This window comes from Spodoptera frugiperda, chromosome 11 (assembly GCF_023101765.2).
Source record: "Spodoptera frugiperda isolate SF20-4 chromosome 11, AGI-APGP_CSIRO_Sfru_2.0, whole genome shotgun sequence".
NCBI classification, from domain to species: domain Eukaryota; kingdom Metazoa; phylum Arthropoda; class Insecta; order Lepidoptera; family Noctuidae; genus Spodoptera; species Spodoptera frugiperda.
This window is the reverse complement of record NC_064222.1, coordinates 6,611,625-6,635,449: the sequence shown is the minus strand read 5'-3', so window position 1 is coordinate 6,635,449 and position 23,825 is coordinate 6,611,625. Positions and strand designations below refer to the sequence as shown.

The 23,825-nt window shown below is 38.5% G+C and overlaps 3 protein-coding genes across 3 annotated transcripts in view; 2 read left to right on the top strand and 1 right to left on the bottom strand.

Moving 5' to 3' along the window:
• The first annotated feature begins 211 nt into the window (after window positions 1-211).
• Window positions 212-9,471, top strand: LOC118274723 (serine/arginine repetitive matrix protein 1). Its single transcript, XM_035592403.2, has 5 exons — window positions 212-847; window positions 2,883-3,017; window positions 5,096-5,405; window positions 5,548-5,721; window positions 5,807-9,471. The coding sequence occupies exons 1-5, from the start codon at window positions 544-546 to the stop codon at window positions 7,533-7,535; spliced, it is 2,652 nt and encodes an 883-aa protein (XP_035448296.1). The 5' UTR covers window positions 212-543; the 3' UTR covers window positions 7,536-9,471.
• On the bottom strand, window positions 3,039-4,991 carry LOC126911219 (uncharacterized). The gene has a single exon (XM_050696978.1). It carries the CDS (start codon window positions 4,350-4,352, stop codon window positions 3,225-3,227), a length of 1,128 nt encoding a protein of 375 aa, XP_050552935.1. The 5' UTR covers window positions 4,353-4,991; the 3' UTR covers window positions 3,039-3,224.
• A 1,211-nt stretch (window positions 9,472-10,682) lies between the features above and the next one.
• LOC118275215 (cytospin-A) overlaps window positions 10,683-23,825 on the top strand; it is a 66,490-nt gene continuing 53,347 nt past the window's right edge. Inside the window, exons 1-2 of the mRNA XM_050696942.1 lie at window positions 10,683-10,850; window positions 17,466-17,631. The gene's annotated coding sequence lies outside the window, so the exon portion shown is untranslated. The remainder of the gene's footprint in view (window positions 10,851-17,465; window positions 17,632-23,825) is intronic.

The following is a 23,825-nucleotide window of genomic DNA, read 5'->3' as shown; positions in this document are numbered from 1 at the left end:
TACCTTTAATTTTACGAAAATACATTAAGATTTTTTCAAACGTTTCGGAACATATGCGTTTAAAATTATCTTTTAAAATATTTTTAATTTCTGAACGTTATTGTTTACGTCAAAATGCTATAAAAATGATAAAAAGGCTTAACACTTATTAATTTAAATTGTCCATTTTAAAACTTCTTTTTAAAAGCAAATTAATAAAAATAAATATATTTTTATATATTTAAAATTAACTACTAAAATAAATCGTATTTATTTCGGTTTTTAGTTTAAAAGAAGGTCAACGTGAGCTTGTACGAAAATGGCGGAAAGTATGATGGCGTCTATTTCTTGTAAAGAGGCAACGACAACTCTATATTTATCTCTTTCTAGCTCATGGAACTTCTCGTAAAGCATTGGGCACGCGTAGTGATCAATATGTCCACGTGATCTGTCGTCAGTCGACTCGCGTAATTGCAAATGCAAAATGTACAGGAAAGAAACGTTTGTGTTACAATGAAATCATAAATATTTTGTTATTGTAAGTTGTAGTGTTGTAGTTTTAAAATGCCTGCGTCTATTGGTGTCAATTTACGTGTAACTGGCCACTGCAGCCAAGGCGGGAGAAAGTATATGGAAGACTTGTTTTCCGTTGCTTATCAACAAACTGAAGACGAGAGAGACTTGGAGTATGCTTTCTTCGGAATATATGATGGCCATGGCGGGAGTGAGGCTGCAGCCTTCGCGAAGGAGCATTTGATGGATTCTATCGTGAAGCAGAGGCAGTTCTGGTCGGACAACGATGAGGATGTACTCAAAGCAATCAGAAATGGTTACATGTTGACCCACTTGAACATGTGGAAAGAGTTAGGTAAACACCAAATTTCACGTTATTGAATAACTTAATTAGGATGTGGTGCAGTAAAACTCAGTTTTGCCTAGGATCAAGGATAGTTACAAGCGACAGTGCCGAATGTTTAGCTTGACCTTGTTGAAGTTATTCATAATTTTTTCTTGAGTGGTTTGACATTGAGTTTACAGAGGTTTTTCGAATGGTCATTGTCGTTATTGTGTGTAATATCGCTTTGTTAGATAATGGCAAGTGAAACAATTTATGTTTTGCAAAGTTTTTTTGGGAATCCCACTCACATTACCAGGTGAAAGCAGTTTTACCAGTTCGAGTTTTTATATTGGCTCAAGTTTCCACTTACTAAAATGTTATGTATAAGGTCATTATAGCAACTTGTAGTGTCTTAAGAACTTTACAGAGATTGCTAAACTTACCCAATATTCAATTCCAATAAGAATAAAAATCCCACATTAATGGTAAATGAATAGTTCCATACAAGTTCTAGAATGTTATTATTTTGTTAAAGCCATATTTCTCTTTAATTAATGTTATCTTGAGTACATACATAGTTCTTTAGAAAAGTAATGCATGGCATATCAAGGGTAAAACCATGTAAACATAGTATAAAGCTGTATGCAAACTTAAGCTTAATTTATGAAGCATTCGGGAGTTGGAGAATCGTAAATGCTGTAATAAAACTTAAGTCTACATCCTTCTCCAAACTCTCAATTCAATGTGTGTTTCAAGATACTAAGTCAACATACTTTTGTTATTTATTTAATAATTTATTTAAATCTTGGGATGGAAAAACATGGAGAAAACCTCTATTAGCGTCTCGATTTCGTCAGGAGCAGCATGCATAGACATGGCGATGTCACGCAGCCTTTTGAGTATTCAGTATGTCCCACGATAGTTATTATAAAAATATTTAAAAGCATTAGAAAAATTGTATTTAGCAAGTGATGAATCATAAAATTGAAGCTAAGGTATGAAAATAATATCTAATCATATTTATCCAGAACCTAATCTGGGTGATGTTTGTTGTTTACATGTTTATTTGTTGCTTAAATGATAACAGGACAAACCTAGTGTTATTGGCAACAATAAAAACTGAAAGTTTCATGAACTCTTGTCCTTATGACCTGTATCAGGATATTGTAGGTCAAAAACCCAGAAGGAAATTGCCTATATGAAATAATAAATATGTGTTATTCCAGGTATATTTTATACACAAATTACCTCTAATATTTTAAGCACAAATTACCTCTATATACAATGTGATAGGTGTGGGACTTCTAACCCGTTAAGGCTGATTACTACATCTAATTTTATCGACAAAATAATAATATGGGGGTTGAACCCCTAATTGAAAATATTGAAAAATAGTGATTTTTTCGGTAAAAATAATTCACAAATGATTTTTTTTCTCACCAAAACATTATCAAACATATGAAAAAAGTAATGAATTAGTTAGCCAAGGTTATTAGGTACCGTTAGTAGTTTTTTTTTGTTTCTACGACGCATACAACCTTTGATATTAAAAAAAGTAAAAAAAATATTAAAATAGCCATAATTCGACCACTTCGACCCCCGACTTTTGTCGATAAAATTAGGTGTAGAACTCAGCCTTAACGGGTTAGAAGTCTCGCCCCTATCACATTGTAGATACTCTACATAGGTTTTGTTAAAGATCGCACATAATTTCAAAGGTATTCTTGGGTTGGTTTAAACGCTAATGAGAATACAATTCTTTATACATTTTAAGTGAAAACAGTGTAATGGAAACAATATTTTTTAGAAATAGTATGAGTTGAAAGTTAAAATTGTTGAAATTTCAAACACGGTTTGATCATTAAAATTTCAGTATAATTGTTTAAACATTTGCTGAGAAAAAAACTATAGATTACTAAAATATTTATTATAATCGAATTACACATTTTCAAGGGCAATAATGTTAGGCATATGTATGAGTCGAGAATAGAAGTTTTCACATTCCCTTTCCAATCATTGGATTCTATGAAAATATGAAATTAACAAAATAATTGTTTGATTACAGAAAAATGGCCAAAAACTGTAACAGGGTTACCAAGCACTGCAGGTACTACGGCAAGCATAGCTTTTATACGCCGTGGGAAAATATATATTGGACATGTTGGAGATTCAGCTATTGTCCTCGGTTACCAGAAAGATGGTGAGTAGTTTGTCTATTTTAGGTAAAAAGTTACAAAAAAAATATAACAAAATATATTTTGGAACCTGAGCTCAAAATAAAAGTTGTTGAAGGCCAGGTCTTAAAAAGATATATCTTTTACTTATCTTAGAGCTTATTTTCTTCTAAGCATAAATTCAAAAATAATATTTAAAATAAAACAACAATATAAGTACTTAAGTCTATTTATTATTCAACTGTAGCGAAGAATAAGGGTGGGTTATGATTTTTGTAACTGTGATTTATTACATGAATAAGTTCCTCAAAGGGATCTTCTCTTTTCATTTTTACTTCCCTTCTCCATAAATATTCGTAGATCAGATCGTCCATATTTGAACTATTATTAGAATAACTGTCCTTGGACAAGAAACGTTTGACAGCACACCACTGTGAATGTGACTGTATTCTTTGAGCACGCACCTTTTCTCCCACAGTATGGTTGTTTTCGTCACTGTGGTTCATTTTACGGTGAATATATCCATTATCCCCCAGACAATCATAGGCTTGGGAAGTATCTGTAATTATGGTGGTACCCTCAGCCACATGCTTTTTTATCAAGGGTAACAAAACTTCTGCAGAAAGAATATTACTTGTGCAGGCTTCTAAGCGAAGATCCTCATTCCCATCCTCTATCATTCCCAGGATCCAGAGACCTCTGGTTCCAGACTCTTTGTTCTTCCTTTTACTGAATTGACTTGCGTGAACCTGGACAACTTTGCCCATACCTCCAATGTGGCCTTTCATTGATTGTTGATGTTTTTGATATTTGACAACTGCCTCTCGGTACTGATTGAACCAGTTACTTATCGTAGACGTAGAGAGGCATTGTTCTCTTTCCGAAAAATCTTCTCTTATGGTTTCATCGTAACTGTATTTTTGAGCATATGCATACATTAAATAAAACACTTGTGGCATTAATATTTTAATATTGTCAAACAGAGTCCCTTTGGCTCTGCTTACTCTGAATTTGGCTCTACGATGCGATTTGTTGCAAACAAATGATCCTACAGTTTTGTTGGTAGAATATATTATTTTCATTTCTTTCTTATGATGTTGGCACATTTTTGTACGGGGTATCATGCCCCTGTCTTCTGCAAACGCAATAGCCTGCTCGCGTGTGCCCAGTTGACGATAAACCTTTACCAAATTCCACATTCCACGCACTTCCTCCACCGTAAGATGACGCTTTGCCATTGGTTCGTCCTCTGCAGAACTGCTTGATGACTCAGAATCGTCATCTTCGGTAATATTGCTCGTGGATGGCTGGGGGTCATCGTCTTCTGCGCCACTGGTCGTTGATAGCTGGGATTCCTCCATGACGGATCGTGTAACATAGGCAGTAGACTGGTATTATCCAAATAATGTAGCCCAGTGTCTAGGGCGTCAAGTTACAGAAGGGCACTGCGACACCGCGATTCACCCGCATCCATGAAATTACGGCTGCGCCTAAAAAATTAAGGACGCCTATGAAGTTCTCGCCTAAGGCGCTGATTAGGTTTAAACTGCCTCTAGTAGGCAGTATTTTAGTTTGTGTACAGTTTACTTGTACAATCGTAGGTAAATTGTAATAGCAAATATTTCTAGTTATTAAAGAAAATTAGTCTCCGATAACCAACTGAAATCTCAGAAACAACGTTTAAACATTAAATATATCACAAAACACACAACACGGCCATCTCGAAACATGTGGAGAAACGAAATGACCGAATGACAGTGACATAAATTTGACATTAGTGACATTAGGTACTAGTTTGTTTTTTACGTTCCGTTTTACCGATTGTACACAATATTTTATACCACATACCGGTTTGACTGTCAATCGTTTATATTTGCGTTTTATATGATTTGAGTTTCTTTTTTGTAAAGATATGTATTGCTTTTAATATGAAGAGTAGCATTATGATTGGAAACCCATTTTTACCCTCTTTGAAGTGCCAAACAATACTAGTCCAATACTTTGTCGAGAAATGAAACTTGAAACTAGTCGAGTTACATCGTCGAACACTTGAAACGTGAGTAAGCCATGTACCATAATTAACAAATATCTTCATTATTTATAGGTTGTGAGGAGTGGGCTGCAAAACCATTAACATCAGACCACAAACCAGAATCCACAACTGAAATAGAGCGCATCCAAAGATGTGGTGGGAAGGTTGTCTCAAAGGCAGGAGTCCCACGAGTTGTGTGGAACAGGCCACGGTTAGGACACAAAGGTCCTATCAAGAAGAATACACCAATGGATGAGATTCCATTCTTAGCAGTAGCAAGGTCACTCGGGGACCTCTGGAGCTACAACCCTCAAAATGATGAGTTTATAGTCAGTCCCGACCCTGATGTCGGTGTATTGACTATAGATCCGTCCAAATTTCGGTGAGTTACTTTTACTTGGAAAAGAGATTTATTTTAGCAAGGTTGAGATAACTCATACAATTTCATATCTGATCGCCTCTGATCTTCATTCTTACAATTTCTACATGTTTCGTTGTGTAATGGTTTATTTGCTACATTCCAGATGTCTGATATTCGGCACTGATGGCCTGTGGAATATGATCTCACCAGAGGGCGCCGTCAGTTTAGTTCAGGCGACAGAGCGGCACAATGAAGCTGCTCTCGTAGGTGGAAATGGAAACCAGCCAAGAGACTGGTTGAACCCTTCTAAGAGTCTAGTGGATCACGCTCTGGAGAGGTAAGCAATAAAGTGATGGTTATTTTTTTTTGTTTATTGTAGGTTTGTCTTCACGATATGTAATGGTGTATATGTTTGTGTGTAGATGGTCCAACACCAGAATGCGCGCGGACAACACGTCCGTGGTGACGTTGATGCTGGACCCGCCGGGCCCGCCGCGCGCCACCGTGCTCCGCTCCCGCAGCAGCGCGCAGCGGCCGCAGCAGCCCGCCGCACCCGCCGCGCCCGCCGCGCGACCTGACCCGCAGCCCGGCGCCGTGCCGCAGAACGGACTCACCATCATGACGCGCTACTCGGACGCGGAGCGCGCCGCGGCCCCGGCCTCCGCCCCCGCCACGCCAGCTGCGCCCGACACTCCCCTACCTCCATGCGCCACGCTGGACACACGCTTGTCTACACCGGCGCCTGAAGATACGCCGCCACGCGATTTATCGGATACAGAAGATAATGATACCATTGTGAATTATGGAAATCCAGCTGAATCGTATTTTATGGCTCGGCTTCTGAATCGAACACGCGTCATCAATACTCTGTCGGCTGTTCACGATGAAATCGCCGGCAGCCCGGTTCAGCGAGAACCATCTGAATCTCGCGAGCCTGCGGCCGCCTCCGCTACCATAGTGCCCGAAGGCGATGCAGAATCTGACGCGTCCACCGCCAACCGTCCTCCTCTCCCGCCCCGCACTGTCTCCAGTGAATCCTCTACGTCAGCTGCGGAATCTGGAAATACATCAGACGACGATGGTGGCATACAAATCAATGAAGTTTCTTCGAGTTCACCAACAGAGGGTCCACCAAAACCTCGCGGGCGTCGGCCCCGCACAGAAGTAAAGCGCGAGCAATCAGCCGGAGCCCCCGACCGGGTGCTGCGCTCCCACCACGAGCCCGAGCCCCCGCAGCGACCACACACGCGGCAGGCCACGCGCGCGCGCCCCGCACCTACTGCCGCGCCGGCTCCAGCTATGGACCGCGTTGTTATCATCACCAGGCGAGCACCCGCGGCGCCGGCAACTCCAGCACCCCCACCACCGCCCAGAACTGATCGTCTGGCGGCCGGGGACACCAAACCCGTTGGGAGACGTATCGCCCCAGCACCTGTGGAAAGCGTGACCATCGAAGAAGACGCCAAGAGAAACGGTACTCGTGCTACGCGATCCCAGGGTACGCCGGGCGTAACCCCTCTGGCACAAAAGATCACCCGCAGCATCGGGCTGTACGCTCGCGAGCTGCGAGGCGCGGCGGCGGCGGCCGCGGCTGCGGCAGGCGCGCGGGCGGGAAACTCGGCGCGCGCCCCGGGTCCGGCGCGGCGGGCTCCGGCGGCGCGCCGCCCGCCCCCCGACCGCTCCAAGGAGAACCTCGGCGCCGCGAGGGGCCGCGCCCGCGCCCGCGCCGCGCCCGCCGCCTCGCCGCCCCCGTCGCTCCCGCACCCCTCGCACCCGTCGCCCCCCTCGCACCCCTCGCCGCCCCGCCCGCGAACAAGACGCGCGGATAGTGCACGCGACGACTCCGAGGTGCACTCCACCACCACAGAGCCGCCACCGCCATCGGCATGCTCTGGAGCCCCCGCGCCGGCAGCCCCCGCCAGGCCCCGAGCACTACGCTCGCGTAACGACGCCGCCGAGCCCGTGCGCTCCGTGCGAGATCAAGGCGCATGCAAGCGCACGCGGTGCGGCGACGACGGTGGCGGTGGCGCGAGTAAGACTGCGCGGCTGGCGCCCGAGCGCTGCGCGCGGGCGCTGGGCAAGCGAGCGACGGGCCCGTGGGCGCCGGCTCTAGCGCTACGTAACCGCTTGCGCCGACGGTTGGCCAAGTAGCGCGGCCGAGCATAGCATTGCCGCGCGCTTGGTCCGACGTCGGATCCAAAGATGACTGCGTCGTATACGGTTGATTTTCTGTTGTTGTTTTATTTTTATTTTTATCGCCGCCTCGGGAGTAGGTAGGCAGTAGGTAGTTCGCTGAGGTGGGTGACTCTGTCCGTGGACCGCTCGGGGCGCCACGACCCCGGTGCCTCGCCGGGGTCGCTGGCTGCCATCGACGTTAAACAATAGTACAAAGGTATATTCTATATTTAACGTGTAAGTATCCGTGTGGACCAGGAGGATTTATTAGCCCTAGTAGATATTTATTTTCTCTATATTTATAGCTTCTATCATAATGCATTTAACCGTAGGCGAAATGTGAATCTGATCTTCTTTGTTGAGACGTTGAGTCAGAGGCTACGTAGTAACTTTCAGATAGACAATCTGCCTTATAAAGCGAGAGTACAACATGTTAAAGTTTTTATACATATTTTATAGGATCACATTTTTGAAACTCAAGTTTTAAGCAATAAAGCCTTCTCATCAGAGACTCAGTTGATGTAAAATTGAGAGTCACCATAGTATAATTGACTGTAATATAAGTATCACCCGAGCATGTGGCACTTTAGCTTTACACTGCAGTATTTAATATATAGAGTGATATCCGTTTATAAATACACTACATTTTAGACAAATACAAATTTTGACTACTTGTTAATATACTGATAGTATACATATTTATATAAATTCTTTATTATATTACCTAATCGGAACTATACCAAGAGTGCTTTCTCGAAATATAACGTTAATTAAGAGTGCTATAACTAATTATTATGGAATGTGTACAGATACATTTTTGTACAGTTAACACCAAAATTATTTGTTTAGATTGTGCTAATATGTATTTTATATATGAATAAATTAGCTAGATATTGGTGAAGTTATTCTTTTCGGAAAAGAATTGTTTTATGTACTTCCTAATTAAGCTTTATTGATTTTGGGACGCCCTACTGATTGTTGTTACTTGTGCCGGCGTAGTTGTTGTGACGGAGCTCAACGAGCGACAGTAACTTTGTTTACACGAACATATCTGTTAGCATAAATAGTTGTACAAACACACAAACGTGAAACTTGACATTTCTGTTAATGATAAGTTGTTGGTGCATGAACGCATGTTAGTTTATTCGTTCATCGATCTCTCCTCATAGTTATCCATTTGTTAAATAATCTTACACTATCCATCTCCACTTTAAATTTAATTATCGAAATAATGTGATTATGAGACCATTGATTTATTTAAAAACCAAAAAAGGTTTTGCGTGAATGCTACTTTGTTGACACTGTAAAATATTATGAAAATATTTTTTTAACGGCGACATAGATGATTTGAATAGATGTACCTAAGAATGGACTGAAGATGTAATGTTAAGTTAAGAGTCCAAGTTATGTACATATTAATATAAATAAAATAAAAAGTAATAGTGCCTCATTTGTTACCGATTTAACAAATACATAGGTAAAAGTGTTCTTTCATATATTGAGATATGTATTTTTATTGAAAATAAAATTTATGCATTGTAATTTAGCTGTAAAAGAGGATTTAATATAATTTGTTAAGCTAATTGTGTAAAGATTTTTAAGATTGGCAGTCTGTCGCTTATATCGTGAAATCAAGAAGTTTAGTTTAGTTACGAGTTGTGTTTGTGAGACCAGTTATAGTGCTGTAAGGGACAGAGTGTCAACACACGAAAAATTGGTAACAATTTTGTAACTTGGAGGGTATCAATGCCTTGGTGATGTGGCCGTAATCAAACCACTGGGTTATGGCAAATAAATTGCTAACAATTTAGATTGAGATGCTAAAACAAATGTTATTACTATACATACTTGAAAGTAAAAGGATTATTGTAGATTTTATTTTTTGATTTAAATAAAGTTTGTATGAAATAGATTTCTTTGGTTTTTATTCTTATGCTTCACGTGTTTACAGTACCCGGCGATAAATATCACCATCGAATTTTATAAAACTTATAAAGAGACAATTTTGTGTGATACTAACGAGTATTTATTTGCACTATATTTCCGTCTTTTCCAATCTTGGTGATTCTAGGAATTTAACTGGGTTTAGGGGCTTATAATCATAAGCAGTATACGCGGTGATTTGACCGATCGTCTTTTACCAAAATTCAAAGGTGAATGTGTAATATTTATTGCCATGTACTGTACGTAGTACCAAGTTACAATTCAAATTGAGTAGAAATATAGAGGAATAAGCCGCATGAATAAATGGAGACATTAATGCGTCATTTATTGGCTTGTTTAGAGTTCAATCCGAAGATCCTCATAATAGTATTTTCTTTCAAATTAAATAAACAAAAGCATGGACATGGACTACTTCGGATGACGGCGGGAAACCTTTAAAAGACACCTAGCTTTTAGGGAAGAAAGACTATATAGGGAGTGTGGGATTTTTACCTCACTAAAACCACCCCGGTGGTCACCTTCAGCACCGATATGAGGCACCAAGTCCTCTTAATTAGACCTGCTTCAGAGACTATGGTGCAACACCTATCCAAGCATGTAGGTATGTATCTAAAATTTAGTATTCAGGTAGGTATTATAAAATTAATCTGTACTCTAATCGTAATTTTCAGAAAAATAGAGCGAACGAATTCTTGTGGTTCTGAAACAGTATCGTGTGGTATGTAGGATATCTATTGCTACATCGTAATTACGATAAAAAATTAGTACAAGACTTATTTGTTCATAGTTAAAAACTTTTTTTGCCTAAAACTACACCCCTCAAAAAGTCCCTACTTAGCTAGATACTCGTAAGTACCTACCTTATTACAATCTGAGTAATCCAATAATAATAAGTAACGATGGCAAAATAGGTTAAAAATTAAATAGTAAACTTGCGAACACAAATCATAATATTCTACAATAACGCAGTAACACGTTCAAAATAACTGTTTCATACCCCAGGTAGTTTTTACGCAGCGGCCGACGAATGCGGAAGCTATCGGTCCAGATGCATCGTCCCCTAACATGAATGGCTACAAACCCGCCCTATTTTTATTCACACCACTGTCAAACGGCGCGCTCCCGCTCTCCCTACTATTTCAACTCGGCTAGGTTATAGTTTGGGCGCGCGTTCTAGCGTCCTGCCGTGCTCCCTACTCGCCGGTCGTCGTCAGTTACGCGACGAACGTAATAAGTGTCGCATCTGTTTATTTACCGCAACTCCGTTAAAATGTGACTTTCGTTTTATAAAGTGGAAATAAATAGTAGTTATATTACTGTGAAGTGGCGTTAACATTTTTGAATTTTGTAAGTGCGTTTCCGGCGTATTTATCGCAATATTGACGTGAAAAAACGCGGGAATTCGGCCTATCAGCAGTGCAGTGCGTTTAGTTTATCGATCGTGTTTTGTTTGGTTCTGTTCTTACTGCAATGGTGTATTTAAATAACGTAATCGAAATGCAGTTGTTTACCTCTTTATCTGAGCTTTCTCGTAATTTATTACTTTGTGTGTTCGTCGCATCGAAGCTATTATTAGCGCTAGGGTTAATAGTTATCGATCGCAGATGACATTATAAACAACTTGACGGAATCAGGGTCACTCAAGGCTGACAATACACATGTCGCCGGTTTTCAAAATTTTGCTCACGTTCACAACCGGATCCGAATAAATAAACATTGTTAATAGTATTAAAAAATAGCAAACTCACATTCCTTATGTTACCTAACAGGCTTTGCTAGTTTTTTTCCCTACCTACCGGAGATTTCGGCAATATGTTATTTGCTGTTTGCGGCAGTTATTGAATGGTTTTTGCCGCAGTGGTTGGAATAACGATATTCGTTAGATATTGATCTCTTGAATAATAATTTAATTATACGAAGTGCTCCATAAAATGAAGCAAAAACTTCTTTTGGAAATAAGCCAAGAAATTCATGGAGATACGTATTGATTGCCGAAAAATGTACCTATAAGGCATTAGGTATGCCTAATATTAGGCTCCTAAAATTGCCTATTGATGCTGCAGGTGGCGTCATTGCTTACATAGTTTCTTTTGACAGCTGGTCGTTCCAAAACAACAATACCTACAGTCCAGCCCCGTTTGTTTACAAAACATCGAGTGAATATCTTTGTTACGGTATTGTGGCAGTCTCCCATCCACAGAGTGGCCGTGGCAAGCACGATGTAGATTTATGCAGCTTACAAAAGTATCATCTGTTGAGATCTGACGGACAATGCAGCCATGTTAGTTCACGGTCTACATACCTTGAATGACGCAAATGTAACCCAACACGTGGTCAGCATTGTCTACTAACGACTATGTACAAGCACTCGTTTACAAAATGTCGATAAGTATACCTACAGTATTTATTTGAATTAATAGGTAGGTAATATAGATATCTTTTTCTAAAGCGGGCAAAATCATCATCCAGTTACTTCTTCCTCCTTGAGCGACGTCATACTCTTACTGATTAAAAACCAACCAATACCTACTCCTGCTTTTCGAGCCGGAATCCTGGTAAACCGCAAGTTAGTCCGCAGCTCCGGATCAGAATATAGATATATGTAGGTAATCTATATAAGTTATCCGTATTAAAATAAAACTTTTAGGTGCCTGTGAAACAGCCTCTTCTCGTGTAAAAAAACGCCCATCGTCCAGTATGAACTATCGTGGGCTGTTCTACATTTCTTTCATCTTTAACACGATGAATGTCTATATAATGCTTTCCGGAGCTGCGGACTACCTAGCGGGTTTACCGGGACTCCGGCTCGAAAAGCAGGAGTAAGAACGGGGTGGTTTTTAGTCAGTAAGCGTCTGACACTCCCTAGTCCAAGGCGGGAGAAGTCGATCCTCTCCGCTCAAAAAAAAAAAAATGAAAACCAGTAACTAGTTGAAATCACAATTTAGATTCTCTTACATAGCGTTTTGATTGAATTAATAAGCCTAAGCGTCGGCGATAAGATTAATTAGGTGATCTTAATTAATTAAACGATATGTTTAGCAAACTGGTTCATCGATAGGTTTGTTTTTATTTGATAAGGCTGCTTGATTACGATTAATGTGAATCTATTAGCTCGCCTCGGTCTCGATGCAGTATGATGTAAGACAAATCATATTTGTCGTTACATCCATCGTATCATCGTATGCACTAGGCACTCCAACCCCAATTAATAATTAAAATATGGACGAGATTCCCAAACTTTTCTTATTGAGGGAGCATTTTTTTTACATGTTTGTTAAGCCAGAGACCCCTATTACTATTACTTTTTTTCCATGTGAGTGATCCCACATAAGATTTTCTCCAAAGACTTCTCTCGCCTTGGGTGAGGCGAGATTGAGTGTCAGACTCTTACTGCCTAAAAACAACCCCGTTCTTATTCCTGCTTTTCGGGCCGGAGCCCCGGTAAACCCGTTAGGCAGTCCGCAGCTGGAAAAAACGTTAAAAACAAGACATAGTGTAGGTACCTAACCTTATTTGGTATTTAGTTCAGTGCCTTTATTGTTTGTCCCCAATACTCAATTATCAAATGTATTCTTAAAATACAATTTTCCTTGTTTACAATAACACGTATTGCGTAAACATTTAAGCAATCGCTGTGCACTGAACTGCTACACTTTCAACCAAATTGTCTCAGTGCGTCTGCGACAACAAATAAACATAATAATAATTTTACGCTTTCTATTCGTCGAGAAACTGGTGAAACATTTCGGGGAAAATATGAAAAATACGTTGATTACGCAAAAAGTGCAGTAAGCAGTCATTTGGTGTTATTTTAGATTGATTCAGTACAGAGATTATGTCTAGTCTATTTTTAAACAACAACACCAGTGCGTTGCAGACCTTAGGAAACATTTTTTTTTGTGGGGGGACGATCATCCAATGTCTTTTCCCGTCTTAGGTGAGGCGAGAGGGAGTGTCAGACTCTTGCAGCGTAAAAATCACCCTGTTCTAACTTCTGCTTTGCCGGAACCTGGGTAACCCGTTACGTTGCCCGCAGCTCCGGATTGATATTTCCAATCTACCTATAATTGTGAAATAACGCATCATAGTCTTATTTTAACGAATTCGGATAAACAATATGACTACCTATTCTACTAGTCAACTAGTTTCGGTTCTAATTATTAATTTATTATTATCTATGCATTCTTACCAGTAGCACGAAATAAATTAATCTCCTTTGTGTTGTTTTGTCGCTAGTCCTTGGGCTAATTACATAGCGTTTGTTGATTTGCATCCTAATTTTATAGTGAGGACAAATTTTGTCTTACCAAAATGTCAGTGAATGAATTTTAACATTCTTCTTTTATCTACCTAGTGTATAGCATGCTTTAGAAATAACGTTACACATTGGTGGCAAAAATCTTATGGGACGTCTGATACAGATGTTGGTTAGTTCTTTTGATTGGTATTGTTTGTCGGATCATTCAGCAACAGCCGTCAGCTGAGCTAATTGTAATCTGACACATGCGTGCTGCCATCTGAACAGGTCCGCTCAAACTGCTGTGGTTCTTTCCTCAAAAGACCACTGCAGAATAAACTTGCACGGTTCTCCGACATCTCTAATTGATTTTGTCTGGACTTTAAAAGAGACTATGACCTCTGAGTTTGTTTCGGCATTTCTTCTCAGAGTAGTCGTAGAGAGTAGCAGAGATAGGAAATGCCGGCCTCATCTAGCTATTTGAAATATTGACGTGTAAAAGTGTTATTTTATAATCTTTTTTTTGCAGAAATAAATATCATTTATCATTTATAACACTTATAACCACCAGACATTACGAGTGCTTATTTTTAAGATGTTTTTCCATTCAAGATACCGATTCTTTAATTGTGTGGGATTTTTGGGCTATGTATAATAGCTAGATTCGTAGACAAACTGGAAACCGATAGAGGAGTGCCTTTCGTGGATTGGCGAAAAAAGTGTATAATGTACATATTGAAGTAAAGCTAAAATTAATAACCGGTCTTAATCCAAAATCTCTGAATCGATCTCTGTCATAGTTACATAGTCCCAATAACTAATGCCAAAAATCGATCCTAATCCACTGTTTTTAGGGTGAAATCGGTTAAATAATCGAGTTAGGGTATTAGTCCGACAAAATCCCATTCAATAAGGATAGTACGTAACAATTCAACAGTAATATCGGCACTAGGTATACACCTACCTATGGGTACCTATAGGGACAATGATTTTAAATAGAATTGATTGAGTAACGCTGAATGGGCAATTTTGTAACCGACTTCCGTTTTTCACAGCCCAATGGCGCGGAACTGTCGACGTCATTGGCAAATATTGAATTGTAATTAATCGTAAAGTAAATACCATGTCGGAATCTTTCGTGGAGTGATGCAACACTTTTGTAAATTAGCTTTGTTTGTTTATTCGGACCCGAGTACGTCCTAAAACTGCGACCAGCCACCGAGGAATGTGATCTTACTGCGATCCCCAAGCCGCCTGCCAAGCGTGGGGATTATGGCAATCCCCCATCTTTTAAAATGGAGGCTTTGTCCAACAGTGGAAGTCTTCCGGTTGATGATGATCGATGATGGTTATGGAATAGTCTTGTAGTTGCTGATTACTTCAGCAAAGCAACAAATAATTAAAAGCAAGCATCCATGTAATTTTGGAGCTGCGGACGACTTAACTCTAACTGGCTCCGGCTCTCAGGAGTGGGAATGGGGTGATTTTTTGTCAGTAAGAGAATGACACTCTCTAGTCACCTCAACTAAGATGGAGAAGTCATCGATTTTACGCCATCAAAAAAAGTATTCATGAATCAATTGTCCGATATTTTTAAGGTTGTTTCTTGCAGAGTTGCAGTGTTGGGTTAAGATTATTTAATCTTCAAGTTTAATTCGTTATCCAGAATGTAAAGGGTATCTCCTTTCTTATTATTTACCCGACTGCGCCAGAAGGAGGGTTATGTTTTTCGAGTGTATGTATGTATGTATGTATGTATGTATGCATGTATGTATGTATGTATGTATGTATAATTGTTTGGCACGCTCTGCAGCCTAAACGACTCGATGGATTTTGACTTGAGAGGTGTCGTTAGATTCGTATTTACTGGGAGAGTGATACTGGATATATCAAAAAAAAAAAAATGGCGGATTTTTGGCGCCAAATTCGAATATTTCTCACTCTCTAGCTTGAACGACTCGATGGATTTCCGCTTGATAAGGGTCGTTTGATTCGTATTTACTGTGAGAGTGACACTAGATGTATCAAAATGAAAAAATAATAAAACTAAAAATAAATAAATAAAAAAAAGTAATTTAAAAAACTAAAAAACCCGACTGCTTTTCTTTATAATATTAAAATGAAAAAACCCTAAAACAAGAAAGTCATCGTAAAATTTAAGCAGTCGGGACCCATTCTAGAAAGCCAGCCGTATGTGCCCTCACAAAGTCTTTATATTTAGAATGGGTCCCGACTGCTTAAATTTTACGATGACTTTCTTGTTTTAGGGTTTTTTCATTTTAATATTATAAAGAAAAGCAGTCGGGTTTTTTAGTTTTTTAAATTATATACTATTTTTCCATCTCTCATTCTTGATCTTTTTGGCGCATGTTTACCAATTTTTCAGTGGCACACGAATATGCAACCATATATAGCTTCTCGAATATTTTTATAATATTTTGGCAATAAACTACATTGAAACTTTCTCAGTAAAGATTTCACAGTAAAATCACAGCTCCAGATTTAACGAACGACTTGACTAAACGCAAAACTTGCGAAAGTCGGTACCTATTACAGTTGTTTTGTTTTTGTACCGATACACTGACGAATTTACTTGATTTCTTTCGGTGACGCTCATTAAAGTACAGCGACCATCATTTTACTGGAAAGTGGACTTTTAGATAGCTCGGGGGAAAGCTTACGAGTGCTAGATGTATGGCCGTGGCTGTGGGGTGACTATGTTGGTTGCTGTTGTGGTCAACGACGCCGATGTAGCCAGGATTTTGTTACACATCTGGATTTTCAACTGGTTCTTTTATTTTGAAAGGCATTTTTGTTGTTTTGCAATGAAATATCTACCTATATGTGAGAGTATTTGTGTTTGTTTGCAAGATGATTACTTCTTTAACAATCATGTTAGTTGTATAACCACAACGTTTTTTTTTGTCATTTCCAATATTGCCACGTCACCGCCTTTTATTCCCAAAGGGCTAGGCACGGCGCGGTACGTAATGCCGCTATACAATGTACACCCACTTTTCACCATTTGTGTTATAAGTCTCTTGTAATAGGAGCATTATTTCTAATGTTTAAAAAATAATATTTAAGGGAGTGGGAATTAACACTTGCACCTTCTACTTAAAAGAAGAAAATCATATATTTCAACAACCCTTCTAGCTAAATTAAGATGACATGAGGTAAATGAGTGTTTACGAGAGATACCGATGAATAAACAAAGCTTTGTTTCCATTTCGACTATAAATAAACGTTGAATAAAACATTTCCTTTAGCAGTTATGAAGTATCCTCTATTTACCATACAGTGTGGGCACACTATAAATAGAAAACATAGCAGTTTACCTGCCACGGTGTTTAGTGTAGCCAGCGATTCAAAGATAGATACACCATAGTGAACACAACTTCACTTACAAGTTACAACCTATATGTATGTACACAGCATATAATTGCAATTACGCGTAATTAAATGAAAGTGTTCTCATGTTAAAAGAACTTTTACAATTTATTATTACCTTTCTTGCTTTTATAGACAGTTAGAAGATCTGCCTTCGCACGCGCTAACGGTTCGATTTAAAAAAAAATATATAATAGAAAAAGCGCGCCAAAATTTGACACGTCTTTTTTTTTTCTAATCCGTTTCTTTCACGTCAATGTTGTCGATGATACTGCCAATGATGTAGTCAGTTGTTCCTAAAAGTGTAAATAAATAATGTGGTTTTCCTTTCACAGGTTTTACAGTGGATTTCTATGTTAAATAGAATTAATATTATAGTGAGTGCAAGTGACCATTAATAACAAACCAAAATTTACCTTAAGTTTTAATACAAAGTGATAAAAGTGATTAGTTGACTGTTAATTTTTCTTCAAACTAAGCCAAAGGAATTCATAATCATGGGTAAGTTGATTTTAATTGATTTTATTTATAACTAGCTGAATCAGCAAACTTCGTACCGCCTCAAACATGTTGTTCTCACCTTTTAAACCTTCCCTGGACTTCCACAAATAATTTAAGACCAAAATTAGCCAAATCGGTCCAACCGATCTCTAGTTTTAGCGAGACTAACGAACAGTAGTTAATTGATTTTTATATAATGGAGATGTACTCTAAGTTGACGCTCTGGTGAATTAAAAAATTACTGTCACTATCAATCCATATCGGTTTGAACGTAGACTTCACCAATAGCAACAACAGCGTAAATAATCGATTTTGGTCTGCTTGTTTTAGCGACCCCTTCTCATATTATTCCAGATGACCTAAAACAATTTAGCAACAATCATCGTCACGCCTTTTATCCCCGAAGGGGTAGGCAGAGGTGCATATTACGGCATGTTATATCGCTATACAATGTACACCAACTTTTCATCATCATTTATGTTTATAAGTCCCATGTAATAGCAACGAAGTTCCCCCAAAACTTAACGGGTCTCCTGGGAAACGGTTTGTTTTCTTTTACCGACCTTGAATATTGAAGTAATATAAGATTGAATGGCATAAATATATCCGGAGCTCAAGGACGTGCAGTTGAGTCATGTGGATTGTCTGCAATCACAATTCACAGTTGTGCCGTATGCTAAAGTAGGTGCGGTATTCTGATGGCTTGGTATCGATGTAGATTTTGTATCGATATTCAATTGAACTGGTTTATGTTCGTGTTTGTATGTTTTGATGGTTGATTTTTATGTTAGCTTTTATTTTAAGGATGGGGTAATTATACAATGATTTCTCCGGTCTCCGGCGCGGCGAGAGGGAGTGTCAGACTCTTACTGACTAAAAACCACCTCGTTCCTACTCCTGCTGTTCGAGCCGGAGCCCCGTTAACCCGCTAGGCAATCCGCAGTTTTATGTTAGCTTGGATTAGCTTTTTTTAGTAATAGATACCAATATCTATCATACCCAAGTATAAAGAGAAAGAGAGGGTATGAAGGGAGTGGAATTCAAAAGGTGGATTTAATATGTTTCCGATTTTTCCTTTTATAATTTTCAAAAACTAGGCTCAGTTCTCCCAATATATTGTATTATTAACTATCTCCATGGGGATTTGGTACGACTGCACGGTTGGTGCGGTGGCTGGGCAACTGGCTGCCGCGCAACGGGTAGCGGGTTCGATTCCCGCACGGAGCAACTCTTTGTGTGATCCACAAATTGTTGTTTCGGGTCTGGGTGTCATGTGCATGTGAACTTGTATGTTTGTAAACGCACCCACGACACAGGAGAAAATCCTAATGTGGGGCAACGTTTTTTTAAAAATAAAAAAAAAAAATTTTCTACCTCAAGGCATAATAAAGAAATCATTTCTTAAATTAAATACCCACGGTTAGATTTAATTACACCCCTGTCGTCCCTGTTTGATTAAGTAAAGGAAAATAAACAAAGAAGGGAACGAATTCATCATCTTCTTCATCATTCTTTAGGAGATAGAATCTCCTAAAGACGTTCTATTCTAGACAGACCTTAAAAAGTACAAAATGCACAGAATAGTATTTAATCCAGCACACCAGAATACACCAGCTGACTGGTACGAAGCCCACGTGCGTCGCTGACCCGAATGTTCCGCCGACGCACAGCCTCACACCTTTCCGACATTCCCCACTGAACCCTTTGCCATTTATCGTTTGTTTACTGTGCTACTGTCAATTGTACTCGTAAATACACGAAATACATACATCTGAAGTGCAATAGCTGGTTAAAGACAGGCAGAGATATTTCACTAAGATACAGGATTATCCCAGTTTCGGGGCTAATGATACATTTGATGATAACACCAAAATGAGATCATGATTGTGAAGTTTATTAATAAATTTATTCTTATTCTTATTTCTTTCTGTTTGACGATTCTTATCGCCATAAGATAATGCTTCCGCTAAATTAAAGCAACTGTGTCCTATTTGGAAATATCGATTGTCATAACTAGAGAGTTTGTCTTTAATTTCTTAGACAAGACTTACGAAATAACTTTTAGCGTGTGTAAGTAGCTCGCTTACAAGTAGCGTAAGTTAGTTGTATAAGGATCACTTAATTAAAGGTATGAGAACAACACGTCTCCTCGTTTAACTCCCTAAGGTTCCACATTGCAAACTTAAATAACTGCTATCATGTAAATCTAATTTTGGAATGCCTGTAATATCGCGTATTATATCCAAGTTTGGGAATTATAAATAGGGGTGGACCCAGAATGGCACCTTGCTATAGTTATAATAATCAAAGTATTCCACTTTGATTATTATAACTAGTACTGTATCATATTAACGAAAATTGATTATAATATTATGTAGTTATCATGGATAAGTATTTACCGTGCACTGTTAACTGGGTACAAATTGTAATTATTACTAGTTCTTGCTCGCAACTTCGTCCGCGTAGGATAAAATTAAATGACTTCTGAAAGATTTTGGATTATATTTTTTTTCTAAAATAAAAGTAGTCTAAGTTACTTCTTAGTACATCGATCAATCGATACAAAATTAATCCAGCCACTCCTAATTTTATTTATTAGTCTAAATAAAGGTAGCCTGTCTAATACCTACCTACCTACTACCTACAAACGTTCATTGATAGAAAACTCAATGGAAATAAAAAACCAAGTTGACAAATATGAATAGCTAATAAAGTTGACATGGCCAGTTTTTTGCATCCGAAAGATGATTTAATAAAGGATGATGATCTGACGATAACCAAAGGAGCATACGTCACCAGTAATTAGCACCAGAATTTGGAAACAACGTGGGTAGAACGTTTTTGCATTCTACAGATCAATGAATGAATGGTCTCGTGTATATTTTATAAACATTTTTATAATAGCTTTTTCCTTTATTTAGTGCATACCATATGCGTATATGGCGAATTTTAGATGGTTAACGATAATGCGGTCTATTTTGATGTCCTTAGTTTTAAATTCATGCTCTTATTTCGTAACGATTTCCTGTTTTTTGATGTCTGTGAGAATTTTGAATAAAAACAGTGACACAGCCATTTTAATTTACATTTAAGTTTAACACAAGTTGCGAGCTTCATGGACAGTGTTAAAATATATCTTAGTTGAGCCCGTTACCACCAGTGCTAAGCTATGTGTACCAATGAATATGATTGGTGGAAGCCAAACGCATCCACAGCAACGTAGCATAGTACATCTCTGGTGGAAAAGCACTCTTACATCGGGTGAACCGTTTACCTGTTTTCCCATAAACATTTAATTTGACATAATTTATTAACATATTGCTACTGTATTATCTTTATAATGACTTATTCCGTTCGTGCGCTATGCCACAGACATGTCCACAAAAACAGCTTAATGTGTATCCTTCCAATCGATCACTTTGATCGGTCGGTTCATTTGTCAAGTTTTTGCCTACCTACCCACTAATTATTCCTTCACTAATATTTTATTAACAGCCGGTTGCCCTTGAACTTGTTTTAAATCGATAGTGTTATTTAGCTGTCACCGAGCTGTAGGGTCTCCATGAGAATTGGTGTCTGTTGCCAAATTGTCTACGATGTATTCGGCAAGTATTAGTTTGTTTTATTTTTCTTCTTCTTGCCCTTATCCTATCTTATATAGAATACAGACCATCAGCAGCCTTCTTTATACGTAATCTTCATTCTCGTAGGTTTTCAGAACTTAATACTTAAACGTAAATTAAGATAATAATTGAAGACTAGCTGACCCGCCAAACTTCGTACCGCCTCAAACGTTTGTTTTTCTCACCTTTTAAACTTTCTCTGGACTTCCACAAATAATTCAAAACCAAAATTTGCCAAATCGGTCGAGCCGTTCTCGAGTTTTAACGGGACAGACTAACAGCAATTGATTTGTATATATATCTAGACTAGATGAGCTCTGTCAGTACAGTAATTTTTAATCAAAGCTTTAAAGAAATACAAGTAAAAAGAAATGGATCTAATTACATTACTAAATGTGAAGAAACTAATACAAATGCGACGAACACGAGCGGAATTATCAATACATTTATTCATTTGTTTTTCATTATGCGAGCAAACATGTGCTGTAATAAAATTTACTTAAGTAAGACTTTCCAATGAGTGATCGCATGGTCAGCCTCGCGGTAATCTTCCCACGTAGTATACATTACATTACGTTATTATTCTGCTAATATTATGATTAATTGATTCTTTATATCATTACGATGTTTGTTTTATTATCCACTCCAAAATCAACTCCATTCTTTGTGAATTAAAGTTTTAATTACAATAATATCAAGGTGAATCAGGTGTATGTGTTACTTAGTGTAGTATGACACTGGTTGTTTTTTTTAATGCCTTTTATTCTTTGGAAGTAGAGGTGCACAATGCATTAAATGCATTTATTTTCTGTCGTTTTCTAGCTTACTGCATCTTCATTCCAATTAAAGAGAATCCTCCCCTTCTCTTTCCCAATCTTCCCAATCCTCGAATCCCCAACAACCCTTAAATTCCTAACTCCCAAAAGACCGGCAACGTACTTGTAACGCTTTTGGTGTTTCGGGTGTCCATGGACGGCGGCGATTGCTTGCCATCAGGTGATTCGTCTGCTCGTTTACCGGCTTATATCATAGAGAACAAAATTTGCCCACGCCGACAATTTTTGAGACTTCTCACTACAAAGTCGAAATTGCGATTATTCGACCAATAAACAAGATTAACACGATTTACTGCATACACGCTTCAATTTATACCATTTAACTGTTCAATGTTCATTCACATCATGATGGCGTGTGTGCAAAATGCAAATCGCTAGTTTTTGATCGTCCACGACCGTTTCTATAAACCAGGGGCTCCCAACCTTTTCTTGTTCAAGGACTTTTATATCAAGGACCACTTTTATATCATTCTTGTTAGGGTAGGGACCATTATTAGGTAGGTACCTACTTTTACTTTTTACACGTAATCCCACACTAAGTTGTTCTCCAGAGTCGTGGTGTTTGTTCTTATAAAAATAATGACTTAATGGATTATTGAACTCAGTAGTACCTTTTTATTATACAGTAGCCTTAGTACGAGTAACGAAACGAGATCGCGTTAGGCACTGTGATTGGTTGGTTCTTTCGCGCCGGCCAATCAGAGCGCCGATCGCGGTCTCGTTTCGTTTTCGTTCAACGTAAAACAAACTCGTACTAAGGGTACTGAGGTGTTGTTTTGTTTCTTTATTATTTCGCGAACCACCGCTTGGGAACCACTGCTATAAACTGTCCATTTGCACGACAGTCCGTCTGCTAGACTACTTAGATTTAGCGGGTCTTTACAGTTGTTGGCAAGCTAGCAATACTTGGATCATGTCGTGCTCCAGTTATGTGGTAAAATACTGTGTCTGTTATACAGTATTTACCTATACTTATGTAGTAATTACAAACTAGTGACTAGTGTGTTCATTGACAATTAGGGTTTAAATAGCGTTCAGATAATAAGGTGTTTGTGTTCAGTGTGTACCTGCTACTCTTTCAAATGGAAAATTAAATTATATGTTCTTTTTACATCGCCTTTATGTACCCTATCACACATTTTTCATAATTTTTGTATGTGTGTTAAGTTACTGAATACTTAGAATCGTTTTAATGGAATTTATCAACAGCCTATTAATAGCCACTGTTGACCAAAGCCTCTTCTCACACGGAAAAGGTTTTGTAACGTATTCCGAGTTATGTATACTTTTTAAGATTAAATTATTTAGACACCACCGACGAATGGTGAAGGAAAAACATCGAGAGGAAACCTGGGCTTATTATTTATAATTTTATTATAAGTCTGAAATCGCCAACCCGCATTGAGCAAGCGAGGTGATTAATGTTCAAATCTTCTTCGTGTAAGATGAAGTTTTTAATGGAATACCAATTAAAATGTATTTTTTATAAAGCGAGGTTGTGTGTAAAACTAGGAAAATAAGCGCTCAAAAATATATATTAGAATTCATTTAACATTTCCTCTTCAATATAATAAATCAATAGATTATGTCTAAGCCTGTCTATTCAAGCACAAATGCTAGACCGAACGCAATGAATTTATCGCTGACATTGACCGAGTTTCCGAATTAAAGGTTCGAGTCACTTTTCGCATTCATTTCATTCACGTTATTTTTTATCTATGCTAATTTTTTAAGT

Coding starts and splice junctions, on each gene's coding strand:
- LOC118274723 (XM_035592403.2), top strand. CDS start 544: ATGCCTGCGTCTATTGGTGTCAATTTACGTGTAACTGGCCACTGCAGC. Junction 848..2,882: donor GAACATGTGGAAAGAGTTAG/GTAAACACCAAA, acceptor GTTTGATTACAG/AAAAATGGCCAAAAACTGTA. Junction 5,722..5,806: donor GTGGATCACGCTCTGGAGAG/GTAAGCAATAAA, acceptor GTTTGTGTGTAG/ATGGTCCAACACCAGAATGC.
- LOC126911219 (XM_050696978.1), bottom strand. CDS start 4,352: ATGGAGGAATCCCAGCTATCAACGACCAGTGGCGCAGAAGACGATGAC.